The sequence below is a fragment of the Pleurodeles waltl genome, chromosome 7 (assembly GCF_031143425.1).
Source record: "Pleurodeles waltl isolate 20211129_DDA chromosome 7, aPleWal1.hap1.20221129, whole genome shotgun sequence".
Classification (NCBI taxonomy): domain Eukaryota; kingdom Metazoa; phylum Chordata; class Amphibia; order Caudata; family Salamandridae; genus Pleurodeles; species Pleurodeles waltl.
This window is the reverse complement of record NC_090446.1, coordinates 653,138,529-653,161,635: the sequence shown is the minus strand read 5'-3', so window position 1 is coordinate 653,161,635 and position 23,107 is coordinate 653,138,529. Positions and strand designations below refer to the sequence as shown.

The 23,107-nt window shown below is 42.1% G+C and overlaps 1 protein-coding gene across 2 annotated transcripts in view; it reads right to left on the bottom strand.

Moving 5' to 3' along the window:
• The window catches only part of CPEB4 (cytoplasmic polyadenylation element binding protein 4), a 281,089-nt gene that overhangs the window by 111,990 nt on the left and 145,992 nt on the right, over positions 1-23,107 (bottom strand). The window contains exon 4 of one of the 2 annotated variants that reach the window (XM_069244659.1): positions 550-573. The exons of the other annotated variant lie outside the window; for it this stretch is intronic. Coding sequence (XP_069100760.1) covers positions 550-573 — 24 coding nt within the window. The remainder of the gene's footprint in view (positions 1-549; positions 574-23,107) is intronic. 2 annotated transcript variants of the gene reach the window in all.

The following is a 23,107-nucleotide window of genomic DNA, read 5'->3' as shown; positions in this document are numbered from 1 at the left end:
CCGCAAAAGAACAAAACTGTACCGTCCAAAAAGTGAAAACAACTACATATCACTGCATCATCCCTGATCAGCATAAAAACAGTTGTGTGGTTTGGGAGCATGACTGGTGGCATCCTGAGAGGTCGAAGTCAAGTGCACAGGATGATGCAGACACAGTGGGCTTTGACAGTCTTTTTTTAAGCAACAATGTTTTGAGGGTTGTGAGAGAGTGAAGATAGTAATCGTTTTTAATGCAGAATTATTTTACCCACTGCCACCAATTTGGTTCACTTATTAAGTGGCAGACATGAATAACAAACCCCTGTAAACTGAAAAGCTACATCATTAAATGTTCTGATTTTAGGTCTGACATAATCGGGGAGGTAGGTTCCTTTGAAATCAATCAATATCCTGGTAATTTCAGAATACGGTCCAACTAATATCTTCTGACATTAATTATTATAAATACAACTATGACGGATCCGTAATTCATAGTTAACAAATTGCATTGTACATGGGTAATGGCTATTTTAACAAAATACTACATGAAAAAAAGAATATTGTGGTTACCTCGCCTTCGCCCATATGTCCTTGCTGCATGTCAACAGAGAGAAAAAATAAACTTTCAAACTTAATTACAGTCATTAAAAACATGATTACATCATCATTGACATAGTTTCATTGACTTCATGGTAGGCTTAATACATGCACACACATAGTGCTAACAGCTCAATGAAGCGGGCCTTTCTTTACAATGTTAAATTCTTTCCCACAGCTTTGTTTTAAGCTTCTGCAATTCTCTTCTGACCTAGGGTACACTGGATCAGAAAGCACACATGCTAACTAATCGCACATGTTGCAACACAGCGTCAAAAAGACCTGGTTAATCTAAAAAATCAAAGCGTCGGGGAAAAAGTGACCTGGGTGACTATATAGTTACTTAGTTTTCCAGTAACTAGTTAAAAAAAAATAAGGTTGATAGCCAGTGGCATAACAAAACTTGAGGGAGCCCCACTGCACAGTGCATGGAGGGGGTGCTCCCCACCCGACCCAGTGCGCTCTGCTGTGGGGCAACCTGGAGGATGGGGGCCTCCCGCACCATGGGGGCAAATGTCACGCTACTGTTGGGAACCTTGTGTCTTTCAGATAAATCCTGACTAAGAAAAGATCTTGAAATGGCACTTACTCAACAAGGAGTTCCCAACCAGATATAATACACACACAGATATTATATATTTACATATTTATATATATATACACACACACACACACACACACACACACAGATATTATATATTTATGTGTGTGTGTGTGTGTGTATATATATATATATATATATATATATATATATATATATATATATATATATATATATATATACATACACACACACACACATACACACACACACACCATTGTCGGTCGCCACTGGGTAGTTATAGTTCGATCCGCTGTGTTTTATAAGATCATAAGAAATGTATTTTTTGTGTTGCTAATATCTTTGTTCACAAAACTTTCCAAAAAGGTGCTAATATTTTAGTTTGCACATAGAATATTTCTGGGTGATCTGTGAAATGGAGGCCGAGAAAAATGGGGGTCTCAAAGCATAAAATCCCCATGCATTTACACCAAATTTGGCAGGAAGCTAGACCTTGGTCCACAGATTGTGATTTGGTGTAAATCATTTCACTGTTTTTTAAGAAATTAAGGTTCATAAATAATTGTATATTGGGATGGTTTAGACCACCAGAGGCTCGAGAGAGTTTCGCAGGAGCACCAATTTAAAATTAGAGCGCTCTGATTGGCCCAGGGAGCTTTTTTTCCCATTTGGCCATTTCGCTCCTGCAGTAGAGGTTACACTTTCATCTGTGTATGTTAGTCAACATGAACTGGGCTCCCAAAGAAGTGTATGGGATAAGGTCAAAGTTGCGAATAACAAAAGCTTGCTTCAATATAGGGATTGTATGTATGATACTCAATGTTTTAGATTATTCTCAGCTATTTTGCATTTATTTTCACAGCTCTAATGCAATACCAGTTTCAGAGAACAAAAGAAGCTTGGATGATGTAATCAGCGATGTCATCATTGAGGTCATCTGAGATGTCTTCAGTGATGTAATAAATGATGTCATGGAAAATGTCATGAATGATGCAATCCATTAGGTCATAAGCAGTGTATAGTGAGGCACAAGTTATAGTTAGCTCTGCTAGCTATATCTGGTGAGTTTGTGCTTTTTTGTGTTCAAACATTCATCTAACTATAACATCATTCTAAACTTTGTTTTTTCAGTGTGTCACAAAAAGGAGAATGTATAAAGGGTGATTAAATGTTTTTTTTACAATATAAATCACTTGATGGTACCATACTAATTTTAGAAATTATGGTGTGTTTTAAGCTGATCTTTCCCTGCTGGGATTTCATGAATCATGTTGGAGAGAAAACTGTTACTAATGATTTCTCCAAGAGGCGATGGAAGGTGCTCCACAGGCTAAAATAAAAACATATCTTCTGCATATTCACACCATCTTTCTCAGCCACATAACAATGGAGTGTGACATTCCCAGTAAAACATGAACTTCCAACAGGAGCAGCCTGGCAGTTTATTCCCTTGTGTTCTACTACGGCCTCACAGAGAGCTCTAAAGAACAACTAGAGTGCTAACAGTCTTACTTATAACATAACTGTGGCACACCTGAAGCCATCTTGATTGAATCAAACTGGTAAAAATAAAAACATTTAATTTAAAAAAGAACAAAATGAGGGGGTTAATATATTGTCACTGAAATTATGGTTAGCGCTGTAGAAACAAAAATTAGGACATGTTTTAATTGAGTTCTCAAATATCTTTCTCTTCAACTTCATTAAAGCATTCTGACATGCAGACTGAAACATGCACTTTCAACGCCAGCTCCAGGCTGGCAATTAACTCCCTGGTGATCAGAGGCTTTACTACAATCTTCTACTGAGCAACTAGAGTGCTAACTTTCTGAATTTATGCCAAAAGCGGTAGACATCTGAACGCCACCTTGATGGAATATTAAATTGAAAACTGAAAGCATTATCTACTGAGGATACTGCAGTAAATGAGGAACTTAGTGAGCTTTATAACAAATAAGTCTCTCAAGATGGTCACCAGAGAAAAAAAGACTCCAAATGTGGCCCAAGTATTGTGCAAAGCACTTAGTTTCTTTTTTTTTGCAGTTTTATATAGTGCATGTATGACTCAAAGGTATTGGAGTGTTTTACATGATATGGGAATGCTTTACATGAGCATCAGTTACATTACACAAGGACACATTTATTTTGGTTTGAGGAATGGGGAGTTTAAGTGATTTGTCCAGAATCACAGGATGTCAAGCTGACTCCATCACTCTAACCTGGTTCCCCAGCTGCAAAGTCTGCAGCTCTAGAAGTAATGCCACATCCTCTCCCCTACGTGAAACACATAACCAAGTGATCAATTGGAAAAAAAACACAAAAATAGCAAATAATTTACAAGTGGGTTGTTATTAGAGAACTCAGTAAATATGTCCTCATTTTAGTTTTTTAGGGCACTAACCTTATTTCTATGGGAATAAGACCTTCTCATTTTTAGGTCTCCGCTCGACAGTTTAAGAGGTGTCTTTCCAAGACATGTTGTTTTCAATCAGTGGGCCACAGCCCACCCATAATCATACCATTGGGATGCTTCAGTGTCACTATTCATCATGGCATGTGAGCGTCATGTCCTCTTCTTGCGCTTGACCCTCCTCTAGAGCACGGAACAAGTATGTGTCTCCTTCCACAGCTCCCATTTTTGGAACTCCTTTTTTAATATGTCTCCAAGCACTACATAGGAGAGCTTCCTTTTTTAATTTGTCTCCAAGCACTACATAGGAGAGCTTGTGTTTTCAGGCTGTCTCCCCTAATTGTTGCTTCTTTCCCCTTTTCCTGCTCTAACCCCGTCTGTTTCTTCTCCACTCCCTTCCCCCACTGTTTGTGTTCAGCTTTTTCATCTGTGTCGGCTTTTTTTATTTTATTACACTTAGTGCTGCATTCTCACCCCTGATCCTGGGCGCAGCTACTCAGTATTGTTTCAGCAAAAGGAAACAAGGAGAAGAAAATGCTATAGCTTATGATTATGCCAGTGTCCAACGTAATCTGTTGACCACACCGAATCAAACAAGCATTGCGTACTAGCCAAAGCTGGAAACTCTAAAGGTAAAGTCTGAACCCAGCTTAACAGTTTTTGTGCATTTTGTAACTGTACAAGTGGATTTTGTGGGTGGAAAATATGCATGTCGCAGCTTACCTTTTACTTCGCTACAAGGCTGTCATCTGAGGTATTCTGAGTTTCTTTCATACCTAACGTGCATGCCGGTGTTAAGCAGGGACACTTTCATGAGAAATGGAGCCCTTTCCCTGCCTCCAAAAAATATGGTTCCTTGGTATTGCTTTTAGCCAAGTTGCGTCTCTCTCAAACTCATCTTAGGTTGCCCCTACGTGAAAACCTTTGAAATTAAAGGAGAAGCTGTGATGTGAAAATGGAGTCACTTTGCTGCAGAACAATCCTTTTATTAGGAAAGGTTCTGATGCTTGGCTGGTTATGAGGCTGTTAACTTGGGGGGGGGGGGAAGGAGAGGGGTGGTGGTCAGAGAAGACTTATTTCTCAATTTTTCCCTATCTTGCATTGTTATGGCGTGAGCCATGTGTTGCCACATATTACTGTCTCCTTCTTAATTGCTGCACGTTTGTGTTTATGTGTTTTGCGTTCCGAATTAAGTCTGCTAACTTTTGTTATATAAACCGTGGTATCTCCAGGTATTTTTTTCCGTTGTCATTGGGGCACTCAAAGGGGCACAGATAAAACTGGTAAGGCCACCTACAACCGAACATTGTGAACAGTTTGTACACACAAACACACGTACACACACGTACACACACACACACACACACACGTACACACACACACGTACACACACACACGTACACACACACACGTACACACAACCCTCTTCCCCCACTTTGCCTCGTGGGTCATGTAGTTTTAATGCTTAAATAACATTACTAAAGCGTAGGAGTCTCCTCATGAAAACAACAGTCCTGGCCTTTGTGGTCCTTGTGACATTGGGGATGGCCTGCTGGCAGCCATGTATTTATCATTTCCTAGCTCTAAGCAAAACGTGCTGAATGCTCAAGTCAAAAAGCCTAGTGGCTTTTACTAGCCCAACAGGTGAATACTTTTAGTTAACCGAGTAGCACAAGCACACCACTCATTAATGTGACCAAATGACTCCATACTATTAAAGACACAATGCTCCATCCCTAGGCTTTTATTTCAAAACATGATGCACTGTTGTAGTTTTAGTTTCAGGACTCAATTGGACTACAACACCAGATTACTATGGTTTTAAAAGGAAAGCTCATGACTGGAATCAGGTCTTCTGGTAATCTTATAACAGAAGCTATAAAGTATATATACACACACACACACACACACATATATATATATACAATCATCGCAAAACTTTCCATCACCTGCCAATGTAGAAAAAGCTATAAGTCAGCAAAGTTTTGTGGAGATCCAGCAAAAGGGTGTAAATTTATAAGTGCTGAAAAATCAAAGGTATATATATATATATATATATATATACACACACATACACATACATACATACATATACACACACAAAGTGGTGGTAGCAACTCTGTAGTTATACTCTATCTCCCGAGCGCCTCCATACATAGTCTTGTCACCTCACACACCACATTACATTTAACTATAACGCACAACTCTACCATGCACTCTGTCATTTAAGATTTCATTAGGGTTGTTATGAATGCTATCATTTTACATGGTATAAATACTTTAATGTGCAAGGTATAACCAGTACATGGAGAAGGCACAAATTATAGTTAATGTAGTGTGGCAAGTAAGGTGACAAGACTGTCTGCAGTCATGAGCGACCCTTTAGAAAACTGAAGGTGTGTGTAAATTATAAATGTAAGTTATAACTATAACTGTAGAATTTGTAATGTTTGTATAGTTTAAGTTGGGTTTGTATGTAAAGAATAAATTAAGTTTTCCTAGCTATCATTTATTCTTAAACCGTGTGTGTGTGTATGTATATGTATACACACACACACACGTTGGAAATGGCCCTTTTTGCAGGGTGATCCCCAAACTTCTTGCCTTCTTCCACCTATTTTTTTCAGGTCTGTTTCGACTGGTATGTTGTCTCTGCACACTTTACCACTGCTAAACAGTGTTAAAGTGCATGTGCTCTCTGTGTAAATTGTACTGTTGATTGGTTTATCCATGAATGGCATATTTTATTTACTGGTAAGTCCCTAGTAAAGTGCACTAGAGGTGCCCAGGGCCTGTAAATCAAATGCTACTAGTGGACCTGCAGCACTGGTTGTGCCACCCACATTAGTAGCCCTGTAACCATGGCTCAGACCTGCCACTGTAGTGTCTGTGTGTGCAGTTTGAAAGTGTACCCACTTGTCAGGCCTAAACCTTCCCTTTTACTACATGTCAGGCACCCCTAAGTAGGCCCTAGGTAGCCCTAGGGGCAGGGTGCAGTGTATGTTTAAAGTAGGACATATACTAGTGTGTTTTATGTGTCCTACCAGTAAAATATTGGCAAATTCGCTTTTCACAGTGCAAGGCCGATCTCTCTCATAGGTTAACATAGGGGCTGCCTTTAAATATCCTTAAAGCGCAGATTCCCCTTGAGAGCAGATAAAAATGTTGAGTTTAGAGTCTCTAAACTCACAATTTAAAAATACATCTTTTATTGTAGTTGGTTTTTAAATTGACTGTTTGAAAATGCCACTTTTAGAAAGTAGGCATTTTCCTGCTTAAGCCATTCTGTGACTCTGTTTGTGGATTTCCCGTCTGGGTCAGTTTCACAGTTGGGCTGTTCACACCTCTTCTCTAGACAGTGACACAAAACGGGGTGGGGGTGTAGCCTGCATATCCTGATGAGCCACCTGAGCTATAGGGGAGGGAGGAGGGATCGTTCACACCTGAAAGGACTGTGCCTGCCCTCACATAATACAGTCTCCGACCCCCTGGCGTGTGTCTGGGGCCTGGCCTGGACAGGGAAGGATCTGTCAAACACTTGAGACTTTGCTTTGTAGTTTGCCAACCTTAAAGGCAGAAATGGCTATAAGAGGAAAACCCAAAACCCCAGACTTTTAGAATTTTCTGTAATCAACAGGAACATCTGCCAAGGAGGAAAGCTGAAGAGCTGGAGGAGGAGTACTCTCCCTTTGCTGTGCTGCTTTGCTGGTCTGAAGTTGCTGTTCTGCCTGAAAAGAGTGCAAAGGGTGAATTTGCTTTGTGCCCTGCTTGAGAAAGTTCTCCAAGTGCCTGGAGTAGAGCTTGCCTCCTGTTGGAAGTCACAGGGACACCAAAGACTTCAGTTTCCTCGACCTGCAGCACTGGGAACTGTGTGTTTTGTGCTGTTCAAGAGAAAAAACCACTGCGACGCCACCAACGAAGCCGCTGGCCGCACTGTGACCTGCCGGCGCCTATTGCTCCGCGACCCTGGTCTCACTGACGTCGTCATCAGACGACTTCACCGAGCCCCTGCTTGCACCGCGACCTGTGGGCCCCCCACTCCGGCATCACCTGCTCACCCCGCAGCCTGGGCCTCCCCGACGACGACCCTCATGCTGACACCAGTGCAGCTGCCTGCACCGTGGCCTGTGGACACCGCTCGTAAGGAGCACGAAGCACCGTCCCGCACCGCAGCCCCGGTCCACCGATGCCAGCACCCTCGACTCCAGTGTCATCACCAGGCATCCCTGCCTGCACTGTGGCCACCGCTCGGGAGGGTCACGAAGCACCGTCCCGTACCGCTGGCTCGGGCCTACCGATGACCGTGCTTCCGCAATGACGACGTCGCTGCCTGCACCGTGACCTGTGGACACCGCATGTTGCAATTCCCCGCTTCACCCCGCATCCCTGGTCTCACCGACGCCACTGGACGCCGTCACTGAGCCGCTACCTGCACCATGACCTGTGGGCACCGCAGGTCGCATCGTCCCGCTTCGCACCGCAGCCCTGACGCCATCCAGGCCACTATTCCTGACTTCATCAGCCCAAAGTTCGATCTGCAATGCTTGTGACTTCAAGGGCCCAACGACTCCTGCACCGACTCTGGAACCGAAGCCGCTCTCCGGAGCACACCACCAGGATCACAATGCCCTACAAATTCAAGGTAATGTTTGCAGGTCTTCCCGACACCGTAGCTGGCCTGCAACGTCGCAGCTGGCCTAAACTGTTGGTTTTGTTGATCACAACGCCGTGATAGCCCCAGGTGGAGCTATAGACTTCAAGCAACAGTATTTGAGTAAATCTTGCAGAATTCATATTTTTATTACTGTATGTTCGATTTTCATCGTATTTGGTCTTGTTGTAAATAGATAAATATTGGCTATTTTTCTAAAACTGGTGTGGTGTCCTTTTGTAGTGTTTTCAATGTGTTACTGTGTGTTATGTGCAAATGCTTTACACATTGCTTCTGAGATAAGCCTGACTGATCGTGCCAAGCTGCCAAGGATGTGAGCAAGGGTTATCTAAGCAGGTATCCCCCTTATCCTGACTAGAGTGAGGGTCCCTACTTAGACAGGGTGCAAACCGCCTGCCAGCTAGAGAACTGATTTCTAACTATATATATTTCCCCAAGTCTCCAGGTGGAGCAAAATAACCATTACACTACAAAATGATTATATCCTATAATAGGATCAAATTATTTTTAAAAAATAAAAAACAATTTAACAAAAAGATAAAAACAACTAGCGGGTAGCCGTAAAAAGGGGAAGATGATAAACCATACGAAAAAAAAAATAAACAAAGAATCCATGGTACCACACTCTATTTTTGATGGGATACAGAGATGAGATCGGACCAACAGCAAGAGCTCTACAACGATAACATTTTTAACTTGCATAGGTCAAGTACTTCTAATAATACCACATTCATCGGGGTACTACTAAAATGTATTTTTGTTTTTAATAAATGACATTTTTCACTCTTCAGGCTTTACTAAAGGCTAATAAAAACCTTGGCCTTCCACCTTGTACCTTATTAAGTATTAAGGCGAGGATTTGTGTTTATCTTGTAAACCACATGTATCACTAAGTGGTCATTTAAAGTGTGCTTGTTATTTACTGCAAGAGTGCGCTGTGCACAAAAACCTTGCAGATGCGATTGCATAACCTCAAGCGAAGTAACCAGTGCAATTGAGAATATTTATGTAACAGGAACAAGTTGAGCGAATGTTCTTCTCACTAGTAAGATCCCAGATTCCAAGTCCATCGAACTCCCTCACAACTGCACTAGCTAACAAGATAAATTAACCTGCACCACAACGCAGCCTCCCTTGTTTGGTTCTTCACCACCTGGAAACGCCACAGAACATGGTTACAATTCCCAACAAGGTTACAATTCCCAGCAAGGCAGAGAATGAAACAAATTACCTCGAGTTGATAAAGTCCCTACTGTATTGACACCTGAGCTTTTTACAGCAACAACTTCAACATGTTAAAGTTTAATGCGCGGCCCGCCGCTCACCTAAGTGAATGTATTCTTATTTTAAAACATCATAAAACTCTGCTTAAGGCAGAAAACTAAGTGCCGGCCCTAAAAAATAAGTGCTAGTGCTCCACACCGGAAACCATTGGCACAAAATAAGCACTGTTTTTTAATAAATGCCATGTGCCATATTGTGTTTCCGAATGCCTACTACTGCCCAAGCGAGAATGTCAACTGAGAATAAACTGCTGCATAAAATGGTACTTGAAAATTGCTATAAATTATATTCTAGTTGAGACATAAAGGAATGACTTCTGGAAAAGACTACCTTATAACTTTCAGTTTAAGGAACAGAAAGTCTAGAAACCATGCAGTTCTGCAAAAGGCTGAAACACAGCTAACACTTAATTGACCCGCCTCAGAAAACAGGGACTTCCAACATCAATTCAGAGAGAATGGTAGTATTGCTGGGTCACAATTGACCCACCTCAGATAAAAGAGATTTCTATCATCAATTCAGGGAGAATCATAGTATCAATGGGTCTTTATCTAATTGGAAACATAATTGGGAGCAATAGACTTGAGCGAAATTCATGAGGGTTCTGGTCACACCCTGGACCAACAGCCAAAATTATTTTTAGTAAGAACACAAGTTCAGACACTACACAAAAGCAAGGACTCCAGAGCATCAATTCGTAAGCCAGAAATAAATTCAACGAGTGTGTGAAAAAGTGATGGGCCCCAATCTCTTGGGTTCCACACTTGATCTGCTAGATTTTCCTGAGTAATATTCATTCATAGTGGGTTCGTGAAATACAATTTTGTGTATAATGTTGTGACTTTCAAAATAATATTGTGGTGCCCAAATTCTAATTTTATGAGCAAGAAACAAATTGAAGCTTTTACTTCTTTTAAGGAAAATTGTTCAATTGTAGTTGATATTGGATTGATCCATTAGCTTATTGGCAACACTTTGTACAAAATACTGAGGACTTATTAAGTCATAAGAAACAAGGCAACTGTGTGTCCATAATATTAGAAGCACCACGTTCCTGTACTTGCCAATTATTCAATAATTCAATACATTTTCAGATTTGCAGTCTTGATTGAGTTCTACTGAGCTAACTAGATGAACGTTCCAGCTTACAGTGGTTTCTGTGGGGAAAAAATACACAATAAAATCCTTCCCGACTATGCAGAAGCTAGTATCCTACTCACACTAATCCTTAGCAGATACTGTATAAGGCCCATAGATGGCAACGAACATGATTTTTTTTTTTTTAAACAAAACTGCACAAAAGCGGCTAAGAGGCAACGTGTGAGCTACAGAAAACGTGAAATAAATATGTTTAAAAATGTTACATTTTTGTATGACGACACAAACTTCGAGTTAGAGTGTTACATGTAGTTGCATCCGTTACTATACGCATTATTCAAAACTGTTTGACAGACTCGCATAGCAGTCTTCTAAGATTGCCCTTTCCCATCCTTCTGAACTCACGTAGGGTTCCAAGTGACCACAATGAAATACCCAATAAAATATGCAGGTTTTAATTGTTGTTTGAATGATGAAAGTGTTTACCCCCATGTGTCTGTTTACCATGGTGAAAAATAATTAAAAATCTGTATTGAAAAAGTATTTATTTTATCATCAAAAGATTAAACTGCTGCATTAGGTGCGACTTGTTTTATGCTGTGATGTATTAAACTCACAATACTACATTCAGTGAAACCATATACTAGAGCACAAGAAAACATAAGAACACGTAGGATACAAGAACAATAAAACGCTAGTCTGACATCCCAAATTCTTAATATGCAATCATTTGGCAGTGAAAACTACAATTTCAGACTAAGAGTACCCTGCAAAGAAGCACTCTGGACAACTAGAGACTTGACAATGTGATGCAATTAAAGCAAGGAGCGCCTTACAAGCACACTGTTTTCCACCATAATATGCACCACAGTAGAAAGTTGCTACTTCAAAACAACTAACAGTTGTCAGCCCTTCTATCTGACTAACTAAAAGTCAACCAGTGTGAGAAATATGCTCGCAATATGCAGTCGTATGAGACTAGCCAAGTACATATCGTCCTGTCGGGTCGAAATAAGACTGCCTGGTATAACTAATAGCGGGGTTTGTGATAGCAGGCCTGATAACTCACTGACTGAATGCAAACTATATGGAAGTAAAGACGCCACTGAAGAACTGTCTTCGTGATGTTGAGCAAAAGAACCTAAGGTACCATAAAAAAGTTTGCATCCTAATTAAATATGCAAACATGACCTTGGATAGCAAAAGAGGGTTGCAGAAAACACGGCAATACAGCCACTACAGAACGCTTTCCTGAGTGAGGTCACAGCTGTATGTGACCAGATTATGGCATGTCGTGGAATGAATCTAGAAGAGCTGCTCCTTTGCAAAACAAGTAAGCCGGCGATAAATGTTCCTATTTAAATCTGGCGTAGAGGCCACTTCAGCTGCCATATCAGTTTTCTACCGAACAGGTCGCTCTATTTCAGCCATAAGCTCTCTTACTGTGAGAAAGCATTATACTTGTACACCTATGAACTGGTTAAAGCACAAATATATCGCGGTCTTCCACTTTAGGGTGTCCCGTGACCTAGTTTCTAATCAGCCCCTTAAACATAATGAAGTATTTACCAGAAAAGCGTAAAAGTTACCCCGAAGAAATTGCTGCACAAAGAGCAAAGTCCACCCGCAGCATTCGGTTTCTAAGAAACCGTTTCCTTTTAATGGCTTTTCCTTCTGCTGCTTCGGTAGATAAGGGACCCTTCCGCTTAAATACAAAGGGTCGTGTCTCTCCAAAAAATATGGTATGTCTGCGCGCCTATCTGTGCAAATGCAGATATCAGTCACATACAGAAAGATAAGCGAAGTATTCGACATTTCAGCCTCACTTTGTGCGGTCTGTGGGTCAGACTAAGCGTAAGCAGCGAGTCTTCTTCCGCCCAAGCAAGCCACGCTGTTCCGTCGCAATATGTTCTATAAGATGCCTCTTACTCCAGGGGAAACTGCTCTGTGGGAACTCAGCTCAAGACGTACTAAGAAAAACAGTCAGTGGAACACCTTTCCTTACGCCAAAAAGATTCCATGCACGCGCCTGCGTTCCTATTTAAAGAAATATTATAAACACGGCCTGGAAGGGCGGATCCCGTGGAAACACCCAAACGTGACCAGGGTAACTGGAAGGAGTACAGAGGTGAAAGCAACTTCTGACCACAATGCCATTTCCTCCCCCATCCACTGCACCCTTGGATTCACCGGCGAAGTGAAGTTCTTAGTTCCACAGAGTGTAGGGTGACCAGATTTTGAGGAGCAAAAACCGGGACATGTCAGACATAAAAGAAGGACTAAAGACTTTACACTCACTTTTATATCTGCCATGTCCCGTGTTTTTTGCTTAGCTTTGTGAATGTGTGCCTATACGTGTACGTGTGCGTTTATAAAATAAATAAATATATATGTATATATATATTTACAAGGCTACACATATAAAATTAGCTATGGCTTGACCTCCCACCCTGCACCCCCAACCCGCCCTCACCCACCTCTCTCTGCTCCCCACTCTGTCTCTCTGCTGGGAGCAGACAGGGGACTATGTTTCCTGACAGTAACAGATAAATTACTTTAATCATTTCATACTTTGTAGGCGTCTGTTAAAGGAAAGCATACCTTTAACTTATGCTTCCCTAGATAATCGGACCTTTGTTCCAAAAAACGGGACATTTATGTAATGATCTGACCTTTGTCCCTAAAACCGGGACATTTGTTCAAATTAAGAGAAGCGTCAGTACACCGGGACAGTCCTCTAAAAACCGAGACTGTCCGGGGAAATCTGGGACGTCTGGTCACCTTAACACAGTGCCGGCTTTTGGGCGATGCGAGCGGTTCGACCGCACTGGGCGCTGGCCTCTGTGGGGTGGGGGCAGGGGTGGGGGGGCTGTGTTTAGCAATAACTTCTGAAACTTCATATTTAAAAGCACCTGCTGAAAAGTTCCTTGTGCGTTTAGCCTTGAAGAAACAATTAAAATGTCAAGCTACCTCTTGTGATTAATGTTCCTGCTAGAGAGAGACATGGGAGTTTTGCCTAGTGGCAGCAACATAAGTGACTCAACATAAAGTAGCATAAAGGGTTAATATGCCTGCTGCAAAAAACAGATCTAGCCCGGCGTTTCTCAGGATCTTGCAAAGCACTCAGAGGCCCATTGTAACCAATGGTAGCCTCCTTTTAATGCCTGCTCTGAGCAGGAGTTAAAAGGGCCGGGAAAAAATGACGCTACATTTTTTTTGCCACCCCCAACAGGGGGATGCCCCCTTTGCATACATTATGCCTGGCACAGGCATAATGTAGCACAAAGGGTTACAAAGTGGCACAATGCATGCATTGCATTGTTGGCGCAGCAATTTTGGCCTTCTAACGCCACATTAGTGTAAAAAAATGACACTAATTTGGCGTTAGAATGGCACTAGGGACTCTTAAATATGCCCCTATGGCAGTGCTTAACTTGTGTGTGTTGTTTCCCGGTGCAGAGCACCAGCACTTATTTTTGAGGGCTGGCGCTTATTTTTCTGCCTCAAGCATTTACTGCGAGAAATAGACGCATAAGGGAAAGACTGAGAAAGAAAAACGAAAAAGCTTCACAAGGGGAAAAAGCAGAAATCCGCAACGGTGAGCTGAAGGGGCAGGGAGTGCCTGTAAATGGATTGAAGAGGCCCGAGATGGCTTTAGGATTATGCTGCCTCTGTATTCAGTGTTCACAAATTTAATTGCAGCAGCCGCGTGATTAACAGGACGGCTTTGGGCACCAGCACCTTTTTAATTACAAATTAAGCACTGCCCTATCTGGCATATTTGAAAAAAGTGGCGCTGCACACAGTGCTGCGACACTTTTCCTGTGCCCCTTAGCACCTCCCCCAACGTCATAATGTGTGCATCATATTTAAAATACGGCGCACAATTGCAGTAGTTAGGGGACTGGCGGCAGAACTGTTTATGCTAGTCCGGCGCTTTGCAGGATTAGCATTAAAAATGTTGACGCTAATCCTGCAAAGCACCCATAGGCCCATTGTAACCAATGGAAGCCTCCTTTTAATGCCTGCTCTGAGCAGACGTTAAAAGTTCTGGAAAAAAAATGATGCAAAAAAAAAAATCTATCTGATTTCTTGGCACCATTTTTTTGGTCACCCTAACGGGGGATGCCCCCTTAGCATACATTATGCCTGGCGCAGGCATAATGTAGCGCAGAGGGTTACAAAGTGGCGCAATGCATGCATTGCGCCACTTTGTAAATATGGAGCAGTGTTTTTTGGCCTTCTAACGCCACATTATCTTAAAACAAATTACACTAATGTTGCGTTAGAATGGCACTAGGGGCTCTTAAATTAAAAGTTGTGCTGCACCACTTTTCTTGCATCCCTTAGCGCTCCCCTAATGCCACCATGTGTGTGCTGTATTTAAAATGTGGCGCAAAATGGCAGTAGTTAGGGGACTAATGTCAGAATTTTTGACGCTAGTCCAGTGCTTTGCAGGATTAGCGTAAAAAATGTTGATGCAAATCCTGCAAAGCACCCAGAAGCCCATTGTAAGCAACAGACACCTCCTTTTAACACCTGCTCTGATCAGGCGTTAAAAGTGTCACAAAAAAATTATGCAAAGAAATCTGTCAGATTTCTTTGCACCATTATTTTGCCCCCCCAACTGAGGAATGCCACCTCTGCATACATTTTGCCTGGCGCAGGCATAATGTAGCGCAAAGGGATGCAAAGTGGCGGAATGCAAGCACTGCGCCATTTTGTAAATATAGAACTGCGTTTTTAGCCTTCTAACGCCACATAAGCGTAAACAAATTATGCTAATGTGGCGTTATAATGGCGCAAGGGGCTCTTAAATATGCCCCTATATTTTATGTGGCTTGCTGAGTGGATTAGTAAAGCCACCCAATACAAGTGCTTTAAAACACATGAATGTATGTGAATGTAATCACTCTGTGAGTGAAGCCGCAGAGGAGGTCATGGTGTGGGGGGCCCACAATGAACGGTTGCACAGGGGGCCATCACTCCTAAAGCCGGCCATGGTTCCACACCACGTCGCTTCTCTGGACTGCTGGAGTCATGAAAGCGCTACTTGTTCGCAGAGGGCATATGAAAGACTTCCGTGATCTTCCCCTCCCTGTATGCCCTTGCAGGTGATCACTCCCATCCTCCTTCAAGGCGCAGCGAGCCCGCAGGGCGCCTCAGCCGACGACCGGGCAATGTGTACGCACATACACCGCAGCTCTTATTACACACATTAACCTAGTTTCTCCATGTACAGATACAAGGCTACACTTTGTCAAAGACCTCCAATGTTTGTTATGCAGGTTTATTGTGTACTGCAAGCTTTTCGATTTGAATAAGGACGGGAAACAATTCACACTTTAAACTAGCGCATGCTTTAAGTAATCTTGCTCATCACCAGAGGTCATCTTCCAAGATATTACCAGCAAGTACTCTGTTCTGGTCTGACAATTATTTTTGTGATTCTTCGACAAGCTAAGTCGGTTGAAGTTCTTCCCTTTCGACTACTAAGTGCTAATCTACAACTTTCCCGCTTCAACCCTTCACATTATTTGTGCGTTTAACATACATAAAAATATCATAATTTCACCTACAATATATTGAACATGGATGTTCAACACTATAACCACACAATAAAATGTATGGAAAGTTTGGGGCATGTGATGAAATGGTAACTCCTACCATGTTTCAACTCCAATATTGAGGTCAGGGCCAAACAAAGAAGTATAGCCCCGTGCCTGCCCTACACCCACCACTCTACAGACACTTTAAACTCAGAAGGGTCATGCTGTGGAGCTACTTAATACATTAAAAACAAGGAAGCGTCTTAAAGAAGCATCACTTTATGAATCAAATAATCAATTTTCAGCCTCCCTCCCGACATAACAAGAGCTGATGAATGGATCGCTTCTAACGGGAGTCGCCTTTGCCACTACTGAGGAGGGCATTAATACCATATCACGATGAACACCACTCCAAACCCAACAGTAGAAGCCAACTGGCCAAACCCTTTATGCAGTAACAATCCAATCATCATCTACCTTGTAATTCACTTGTTAGCAGCATCTTTAGTTCTGACCCCCGTTCAGCTTTCTGCTGCCTTTAGATAGGTTTGCCTTATAGAAATAATGCATACATGGGTACCAGTCTATTTCAAATCTTTTGTGCACATGAAAATATGACAAAAAACTGGTAACCAGACTGACTACCTTAGCTCAAAAATATATGGATCAGTACCACCCATTTCACAACGTCCAGGAAAGAAGGCAGCCGCCTGCAGGAGGGAAAGGTAGTGAACAAGCAATCAGATCTCCTTATCACTTTGGCCGAGAGCCAGCACGCAGCACTGACACTGATTTACCTTTTTGCAGGCTATTACTGCTGACCACAACACAGAGAGAAAGAGTTAATGATAATTTCCGGTTATGCCAAAGACTGGGTCCAATCTTTCTTTAAAAAAAAAAAAGGGCACTAAATCGATCAGTATTCGTTCAGATGAATCCTCCATTATAAACATACCGTATAATGTTTAAGAATTTCACCAGATTGTCTTTAATAATCAATATCTTCTGTGACAACTGCACTGTCAGATGCATTGCAAGGACAGACACTTCTGCATGTAATGTGAAAATATGGAACCAGACCACACTACTCAAGGTCTGAACTAAGTCATTGTTGTATGAAGTAAAACACTAAATCACAATGACAATAAAACAGAAGTCCCGCCAGCTGGTGACGACAAATACTTAATTGCCTCAGTGGAGCAGCCACCTCAGACATAGACCTCCATAAAGCTTACATTTGTTAATTCGCCAGCCAGCCCTTTCTCACCCTGAACACAATGGATGTGTGACATGGCATTTAGTCTACTGCGACTAGCAACGCATCATTGTGACCTAAACAACAATATTTAACTACAAGTGGGTTGCAGATCATACGTCTTTGAAACTGGTGGAAGAGACGTAATGATTATTTGATATGACTGAAATAAAGACAGGATTTTTGGCATTGTTATGGTCGGTAGGAAGAAACAGCATGAGCTACGCATATCTAATATTCCAGTTTTTGAATAGTTGTTAACTGTTAGTGGTTATCTATAGAGGAGGCATTACAGCAACGTCCCTACAGCTTTTTCATTTCACTACTTGAACACCGTTCACCATCACTTGCCTGTTTACTGACATGCTACTTCATACAATTCAACACCGGTGTTGATTTTTGGTTACCTTAAAATTCGATTTTAATCTAACCATAATCATACTTTTAAACCAGACCCCTTTCTAGAAATTCGATTCCTACACATTTATTTACAAGTTTTCATCATGTGTCTCTTTCTCTTACAAAGTTAATTTACAGTGGATAACCTTGCAAAACACAAAGTTATTATGGCGCTTGAAGAAGAAACTCTACTAGTTCTGAGTGCCTTGACTGAATGATGGACTTTGAAATGTTTGGTCATTAGCCGTTCTCTTGTTTCAGCTACATAACAGCGGGTGTTTTGTCTCGCTACGCTGCTAAAAAATCACACCATTGTTTGCTTTGCTCACGAGTCCTGATGGAGACAGAAAACCATTGTGGAAAATAGTACAAAATCAAAGAAGTAAACTGTACAAATAACCCAAAATTCTGTAGATTGCACAGCTAGTGACCTAGCAAGTCCTATTGCCACAATGACAATGGGAAAGTATTCTAGGCACAAATAATTTCAAAAGCGTAATCTAGTCCATAATTGGTGCGAATCAATCAATGTTTGTAGGCAGATCTGCTAAGGTTAGTATTACAACAGCCAAAATCCCGTGTATGTGATATTACAGTATCGCATTCCAGTCTCGTGGCTGGTTTCTTGGTAGGAATCGGTGGTGGTGAGTTTTGCTTCAAGGGTTGGAAGAATCACAGGTGGCAAAAAATGTCCTGTAACTGACAAAAGGTAGTACAAACAAGACTAGGAAACTGCAGCCCTTGTGGAATGAATGTTAACAACCAGGGCTCCAAAAATCCACTCCACCACTGCAGTCTTATTTGATCAGATCGAGCTATTTTCTGGCACCTTGACACTGAACAGGTGTTCTGTTCAGTTGAAAAGTGGAGGGGCAATAAAAGATGCCTTTAAATCTTGTTCTTATGTCACATTTGCTCTGTGTTCACAGAGTTCAAAAGTCCGTTTTTCTTACAATTAATTTTCCTTCCAACTGCAGAGTTCCAGGACTTTGTAAGGTGAACTTGTGACCTACTGCTTAGAATGTAAAATAAAAGTCTATATATAGATATATATATATATATATATATATATATATATATAAATATAAATAAATATATATATATATATATGGAAAATGCCACTTACCCAGTGTACATCTGTTCGTGGCATGTTCCGCTGCAGATACACATGCTGTGCATACTTCTGCCATCTAGTGTTGGGCTCGGAGTGTTACAAGTTGTTTTTCTTCGAAGAAGTGTTTTCGGTTCACAGGATCAAGTTACTCCTCCTCTTCGGCTCCATTGCGCATGGGCATCGACTCCATCAACTTTAGATTGACAGTAATATACAAATCTTTTCCATTTGTTCGCATAACACTGTCTAGTAGTGGGTTTTCTTGCTTGCTTATTTACTTCCATACATTCTGTTGGTAGTTGTAAATACCCAAATTATATGACCTCAGGATCCAAATCGCCAGACTGAGTGTTGGGATTTGAGTGCCTGATCTGCCCTTTGTTTTGTGTTAACAGGTCTGGTCTGTTTGGGAATTTGAAGTGTGGTACTACTGACAGGTCTAATAGTGTTGTGTACAACGGCTGACGTGCCCACGTTGGCGCTATGAGTATCAGATTGAGCGTGTTTTGACGCAATTTGTTGACTAGAAATGGAATGAGTGGGTGAGGGGGAAAAGCGTAAGCAAATATCCCTGACCAATTGATCCATAGAGCATTGCCTTTGGATAGGGGATGTGGGTATCTGGATGCCAAGGTTTGGCATTTTGCGTTTGCTTGTGGCGAACAGATCTATGTCTGGTGTTCCCCATTGTTGAAAGTATTTTTGAAGTACTTGAGGGTGAATCTCCCACTCGTGTATCTGTTGATGATTTCTGCTGAGAACATCTGCTAATTGGTTGTGTATCCCTTGAATGTATTGTAATACCAGGTGAATTTGGTTGTGTATTGCCCATTTCCAAATTTTTTGAGTTAGGAGGGAGAGTTGGGACAAATGTGTTCCTCCCTGTTTGTTTAGGTAATACATGGCGGTTATGTTGTCTGTTTTGATCAGGACATTCTTGTGAATGAGGAGAGCTTTGAGTGATAGGAAAACAGCTAACAACTCTAAGTGATTTAAGTGTAGCTGTTTGTGTTGGGCATCCCATAGTCCTTGGATGTTGTGATTGTTGAGGTGAGCTCCCCAGCCAATCATTGATGCATTTGTTGTAATTATGGTCTGAGGCACATGGTCTTGAAATGGCCACTCTTTGTTTAGATTTGTGGAATTCCACCACTGAAGGGACACGTATGTTTGTCGATCAACACTAGATCTTAAAGTTGACCCTGTGCTTGTGACCATTGTTTTGCAAGGCACTGTTGCAAGGGGCGCATGTTTAGTCTTTCTTGCATGTGGAACAACTGCAATACATGATGCCATCATCCCTAATATTTTCATGACAAATTTGACAGTGTACTGTTGACCTGTTTGTATTTGTGCTATTATATACTGGAATGCCTGTATTCTCTGCGTATTTGCACTTGCAAGCGCTTTTTGAGTTCTTAGTATTGCCCCTAAATACTGATGTATTTGCACAGGCTGTCGTTGTGATTTTTGGCAATTTGAGAACCCTATCGTGTGCAGTGTTTATATTACATAATGCGCATGGTTTTGACACTGTGTATGAATGTTTGATTTTATCAGCCAATCGTTTAGATATGGAAAGACAAGTATGTATTGTCTTCTTAGGTAGGCTGTGACTACCGCTAGGCACTTTGTGAATACCCTTGGAGCGGTTGTTATTCCAAAGGGTAACACCTTGAACTGAACGTGCTTTCCTTGAATGACAAACCTGAGATTTTTCTGTGCGCAGGATGGAGGTGTATATGAACATACACATCTTTGAGGTCTAATGTTGCCATGAAATCGTGTTTTTGAAGTAGTGGGATAACATCCTGTAGAGTTACCATGTGACAGTGTTCCGACAGGATTTAAAGATTGAGGGTCCTGAGATCTAATATTGGCTTTAGGGTGCCATACTTTTTGGGAACGAGGAAATACAGTGAATCCTGTCCCTACTTGATTTTGTGGCACGGCTTCTATTGCTTGTTTGAGTAATAGAGATTTGACTTCTTCCTGTAACAGAGTGATATGGTCTGTGGATAGTTTGTGTGGTTTTGGTGGAATGATTGGTGGAGTTTGTATCAATTCTAGGCACTAGCCATTGTGGATAATTGATAATACCCAGCTGTCTGTGATAATGTTTAGCTAATAGTTGTGGAACTTTTGCAGTCTTCCTCCCACAGGGGAGGTGTGAATTGGAAAGGAATGGCACAAGTCACTGTTTAGTTTGTTGTGAGGGTTGTTTATGTGTTTGATATTTTCCCCTGCCTCTGGGGTACTGGCCTCTATATGTGCTTTTAAAACCACCTCGTTGGTATGGAGGTTGGTAGGCCGGCTTTGGCTGTGATGTGGATACCGCCACAGTTTGAGCCCTAAATCCACCTCTAAACTGGGGTTTGCAAAAGGATCCCCTGTATTGTGTGGTGTATAGGGCACCCATGGCTTTTGCGGCGTCTGAATCCTTATGCATTTTTTCTATAGGAGTGTCGACCCCTGGGCCGAAAAGTTGTTTCTTGTTGAATGGCATATTCAACACTGCCTGTTGGATTTCAGTTTTGAATCCTGAGGACCTAAGCCACGCATGCCTCCTTATAGTTACAGCAGTGTTGATGCTTCTGGCCGCTGTTTCTGCTGAGTCTAGGGCAGACCTAATCTGAATGTTAGTGATGGCTTGCCCTTCCTCCACTATCTGCTGTGCCCTCTCTTGCTGTTCTTTGGGGAGATGCTGGATTATATCTTTCATCTCGTCCCAATGGGCCCTTTCAAATCTAGCCAACAATGCCTGTGAGTTGGCTATTCTCCATTGGTTGGCTCCCTGAGATGCCACCCTCTTCCCTGCAGCATCAAACTTCTTACTCTCTTTGTCTGGTGGGGTGCATCACCTGACGACTGCGAGTTTGCCTTCTTCCTGGCAGCGCTTACCACTACTGAGTCTGGATGTAGTTGCTGAGTAATATAGACAGGATCTGAAGGAGGTGGCTTAAATTTCTTTTCTACTCTAGGAGTAATTATTCTTGATTTTATAGGCTCACTAAATATTTGGTCAGCATGGTTTAGCATGTCTGGGAGCACAGGGAGCGACTGATATGTTGCATGCGAGGAGGAGAGTGTATTAAACAAAAAATCATCCTCTAATGGTTCAGTGTGCATGGTGACATTATGATATGCTGCCGCCCTAGCCATCACTTGATTGTTACCTGTACTATCCTCTGGTGGTGAAGGCTTAGGGGGAAAGCAATCTGGACAGAATAGGGTCTGGATCATAAAGGTCCCACGGATCCACATCGTCCGGTTGGGAATCAAGTAAGTGTGATCGTGACTGCATAGGTGTAGGACTGACAGGAGGAGAGATATGTAAATGTGGAGATTGAGGTGGAGACTGAGGAGGAGAAGCTTGAGGAGGTGGAGGCTTCTCCTTTGTTTTTTGGCACATTAGCTGGCAGCTGTGTAGTGTCCAATTCCTCCTGAAAGGCTAATTTCCTCTTTGGTTTTGGAGGAGGTGCAGTTAAAATTCTGCCAGTTTGTTTATGGAGTTAAATCCTGGCTTGCCTTTCATCCATTACTTCCATGATTGGTTGTATTTGTGATTCCTCCTCAGTAGATTTATGGCTTTCTCCAAGAGTTTTTGAAAGTCCATGCTCCTCAGTATAACAAGGTCTTTTCGGTTCCGAATCTGGTTTTCTCGGTATCGAAAAAGATGGGGTTGAGGATGGTCTCAGCTCTGAAAATGATTTTTGAGATTTGGACTCGGAAGAGCGGTGTTTGCTCGGATCGGAGACAGTGCTTTGGCTCGACTCCGATGGCTTCGGAGGAGTGGCCTTTTTGGTGCCGAACTGGTGGGTTGGTCACCAAGCGTCTTCTTTCAGGTCGAGCCATGGCCTTCCGGCAGTGGCGTCCCGAAGGTCTTATGTTTTGGCTTAGATGGTACAGGGGCAGGCATACTCATGTGCTGTCCTGCCGTGACCTGTCTGTCCTCCTCGGAGTCTTGGTTGGAGTCAGATCCTCGAACGAAGACTGCGATCTGCATAATCTCTTCGATGTCGAGATGTTTGGAGCTTTTTGACGCCATCTTGAGCCTCTGTGCTTTTCTGTCCCAAAGTGTCTTTTTTGACCGGAAGGATCTGCACGCCTTGCAATTTTCTTCCCGATGGTCGGGGGAAAAGCAGAGATTACAGACGAGGTGCTGGTCTGTGTAAGGGAATTTAGCGT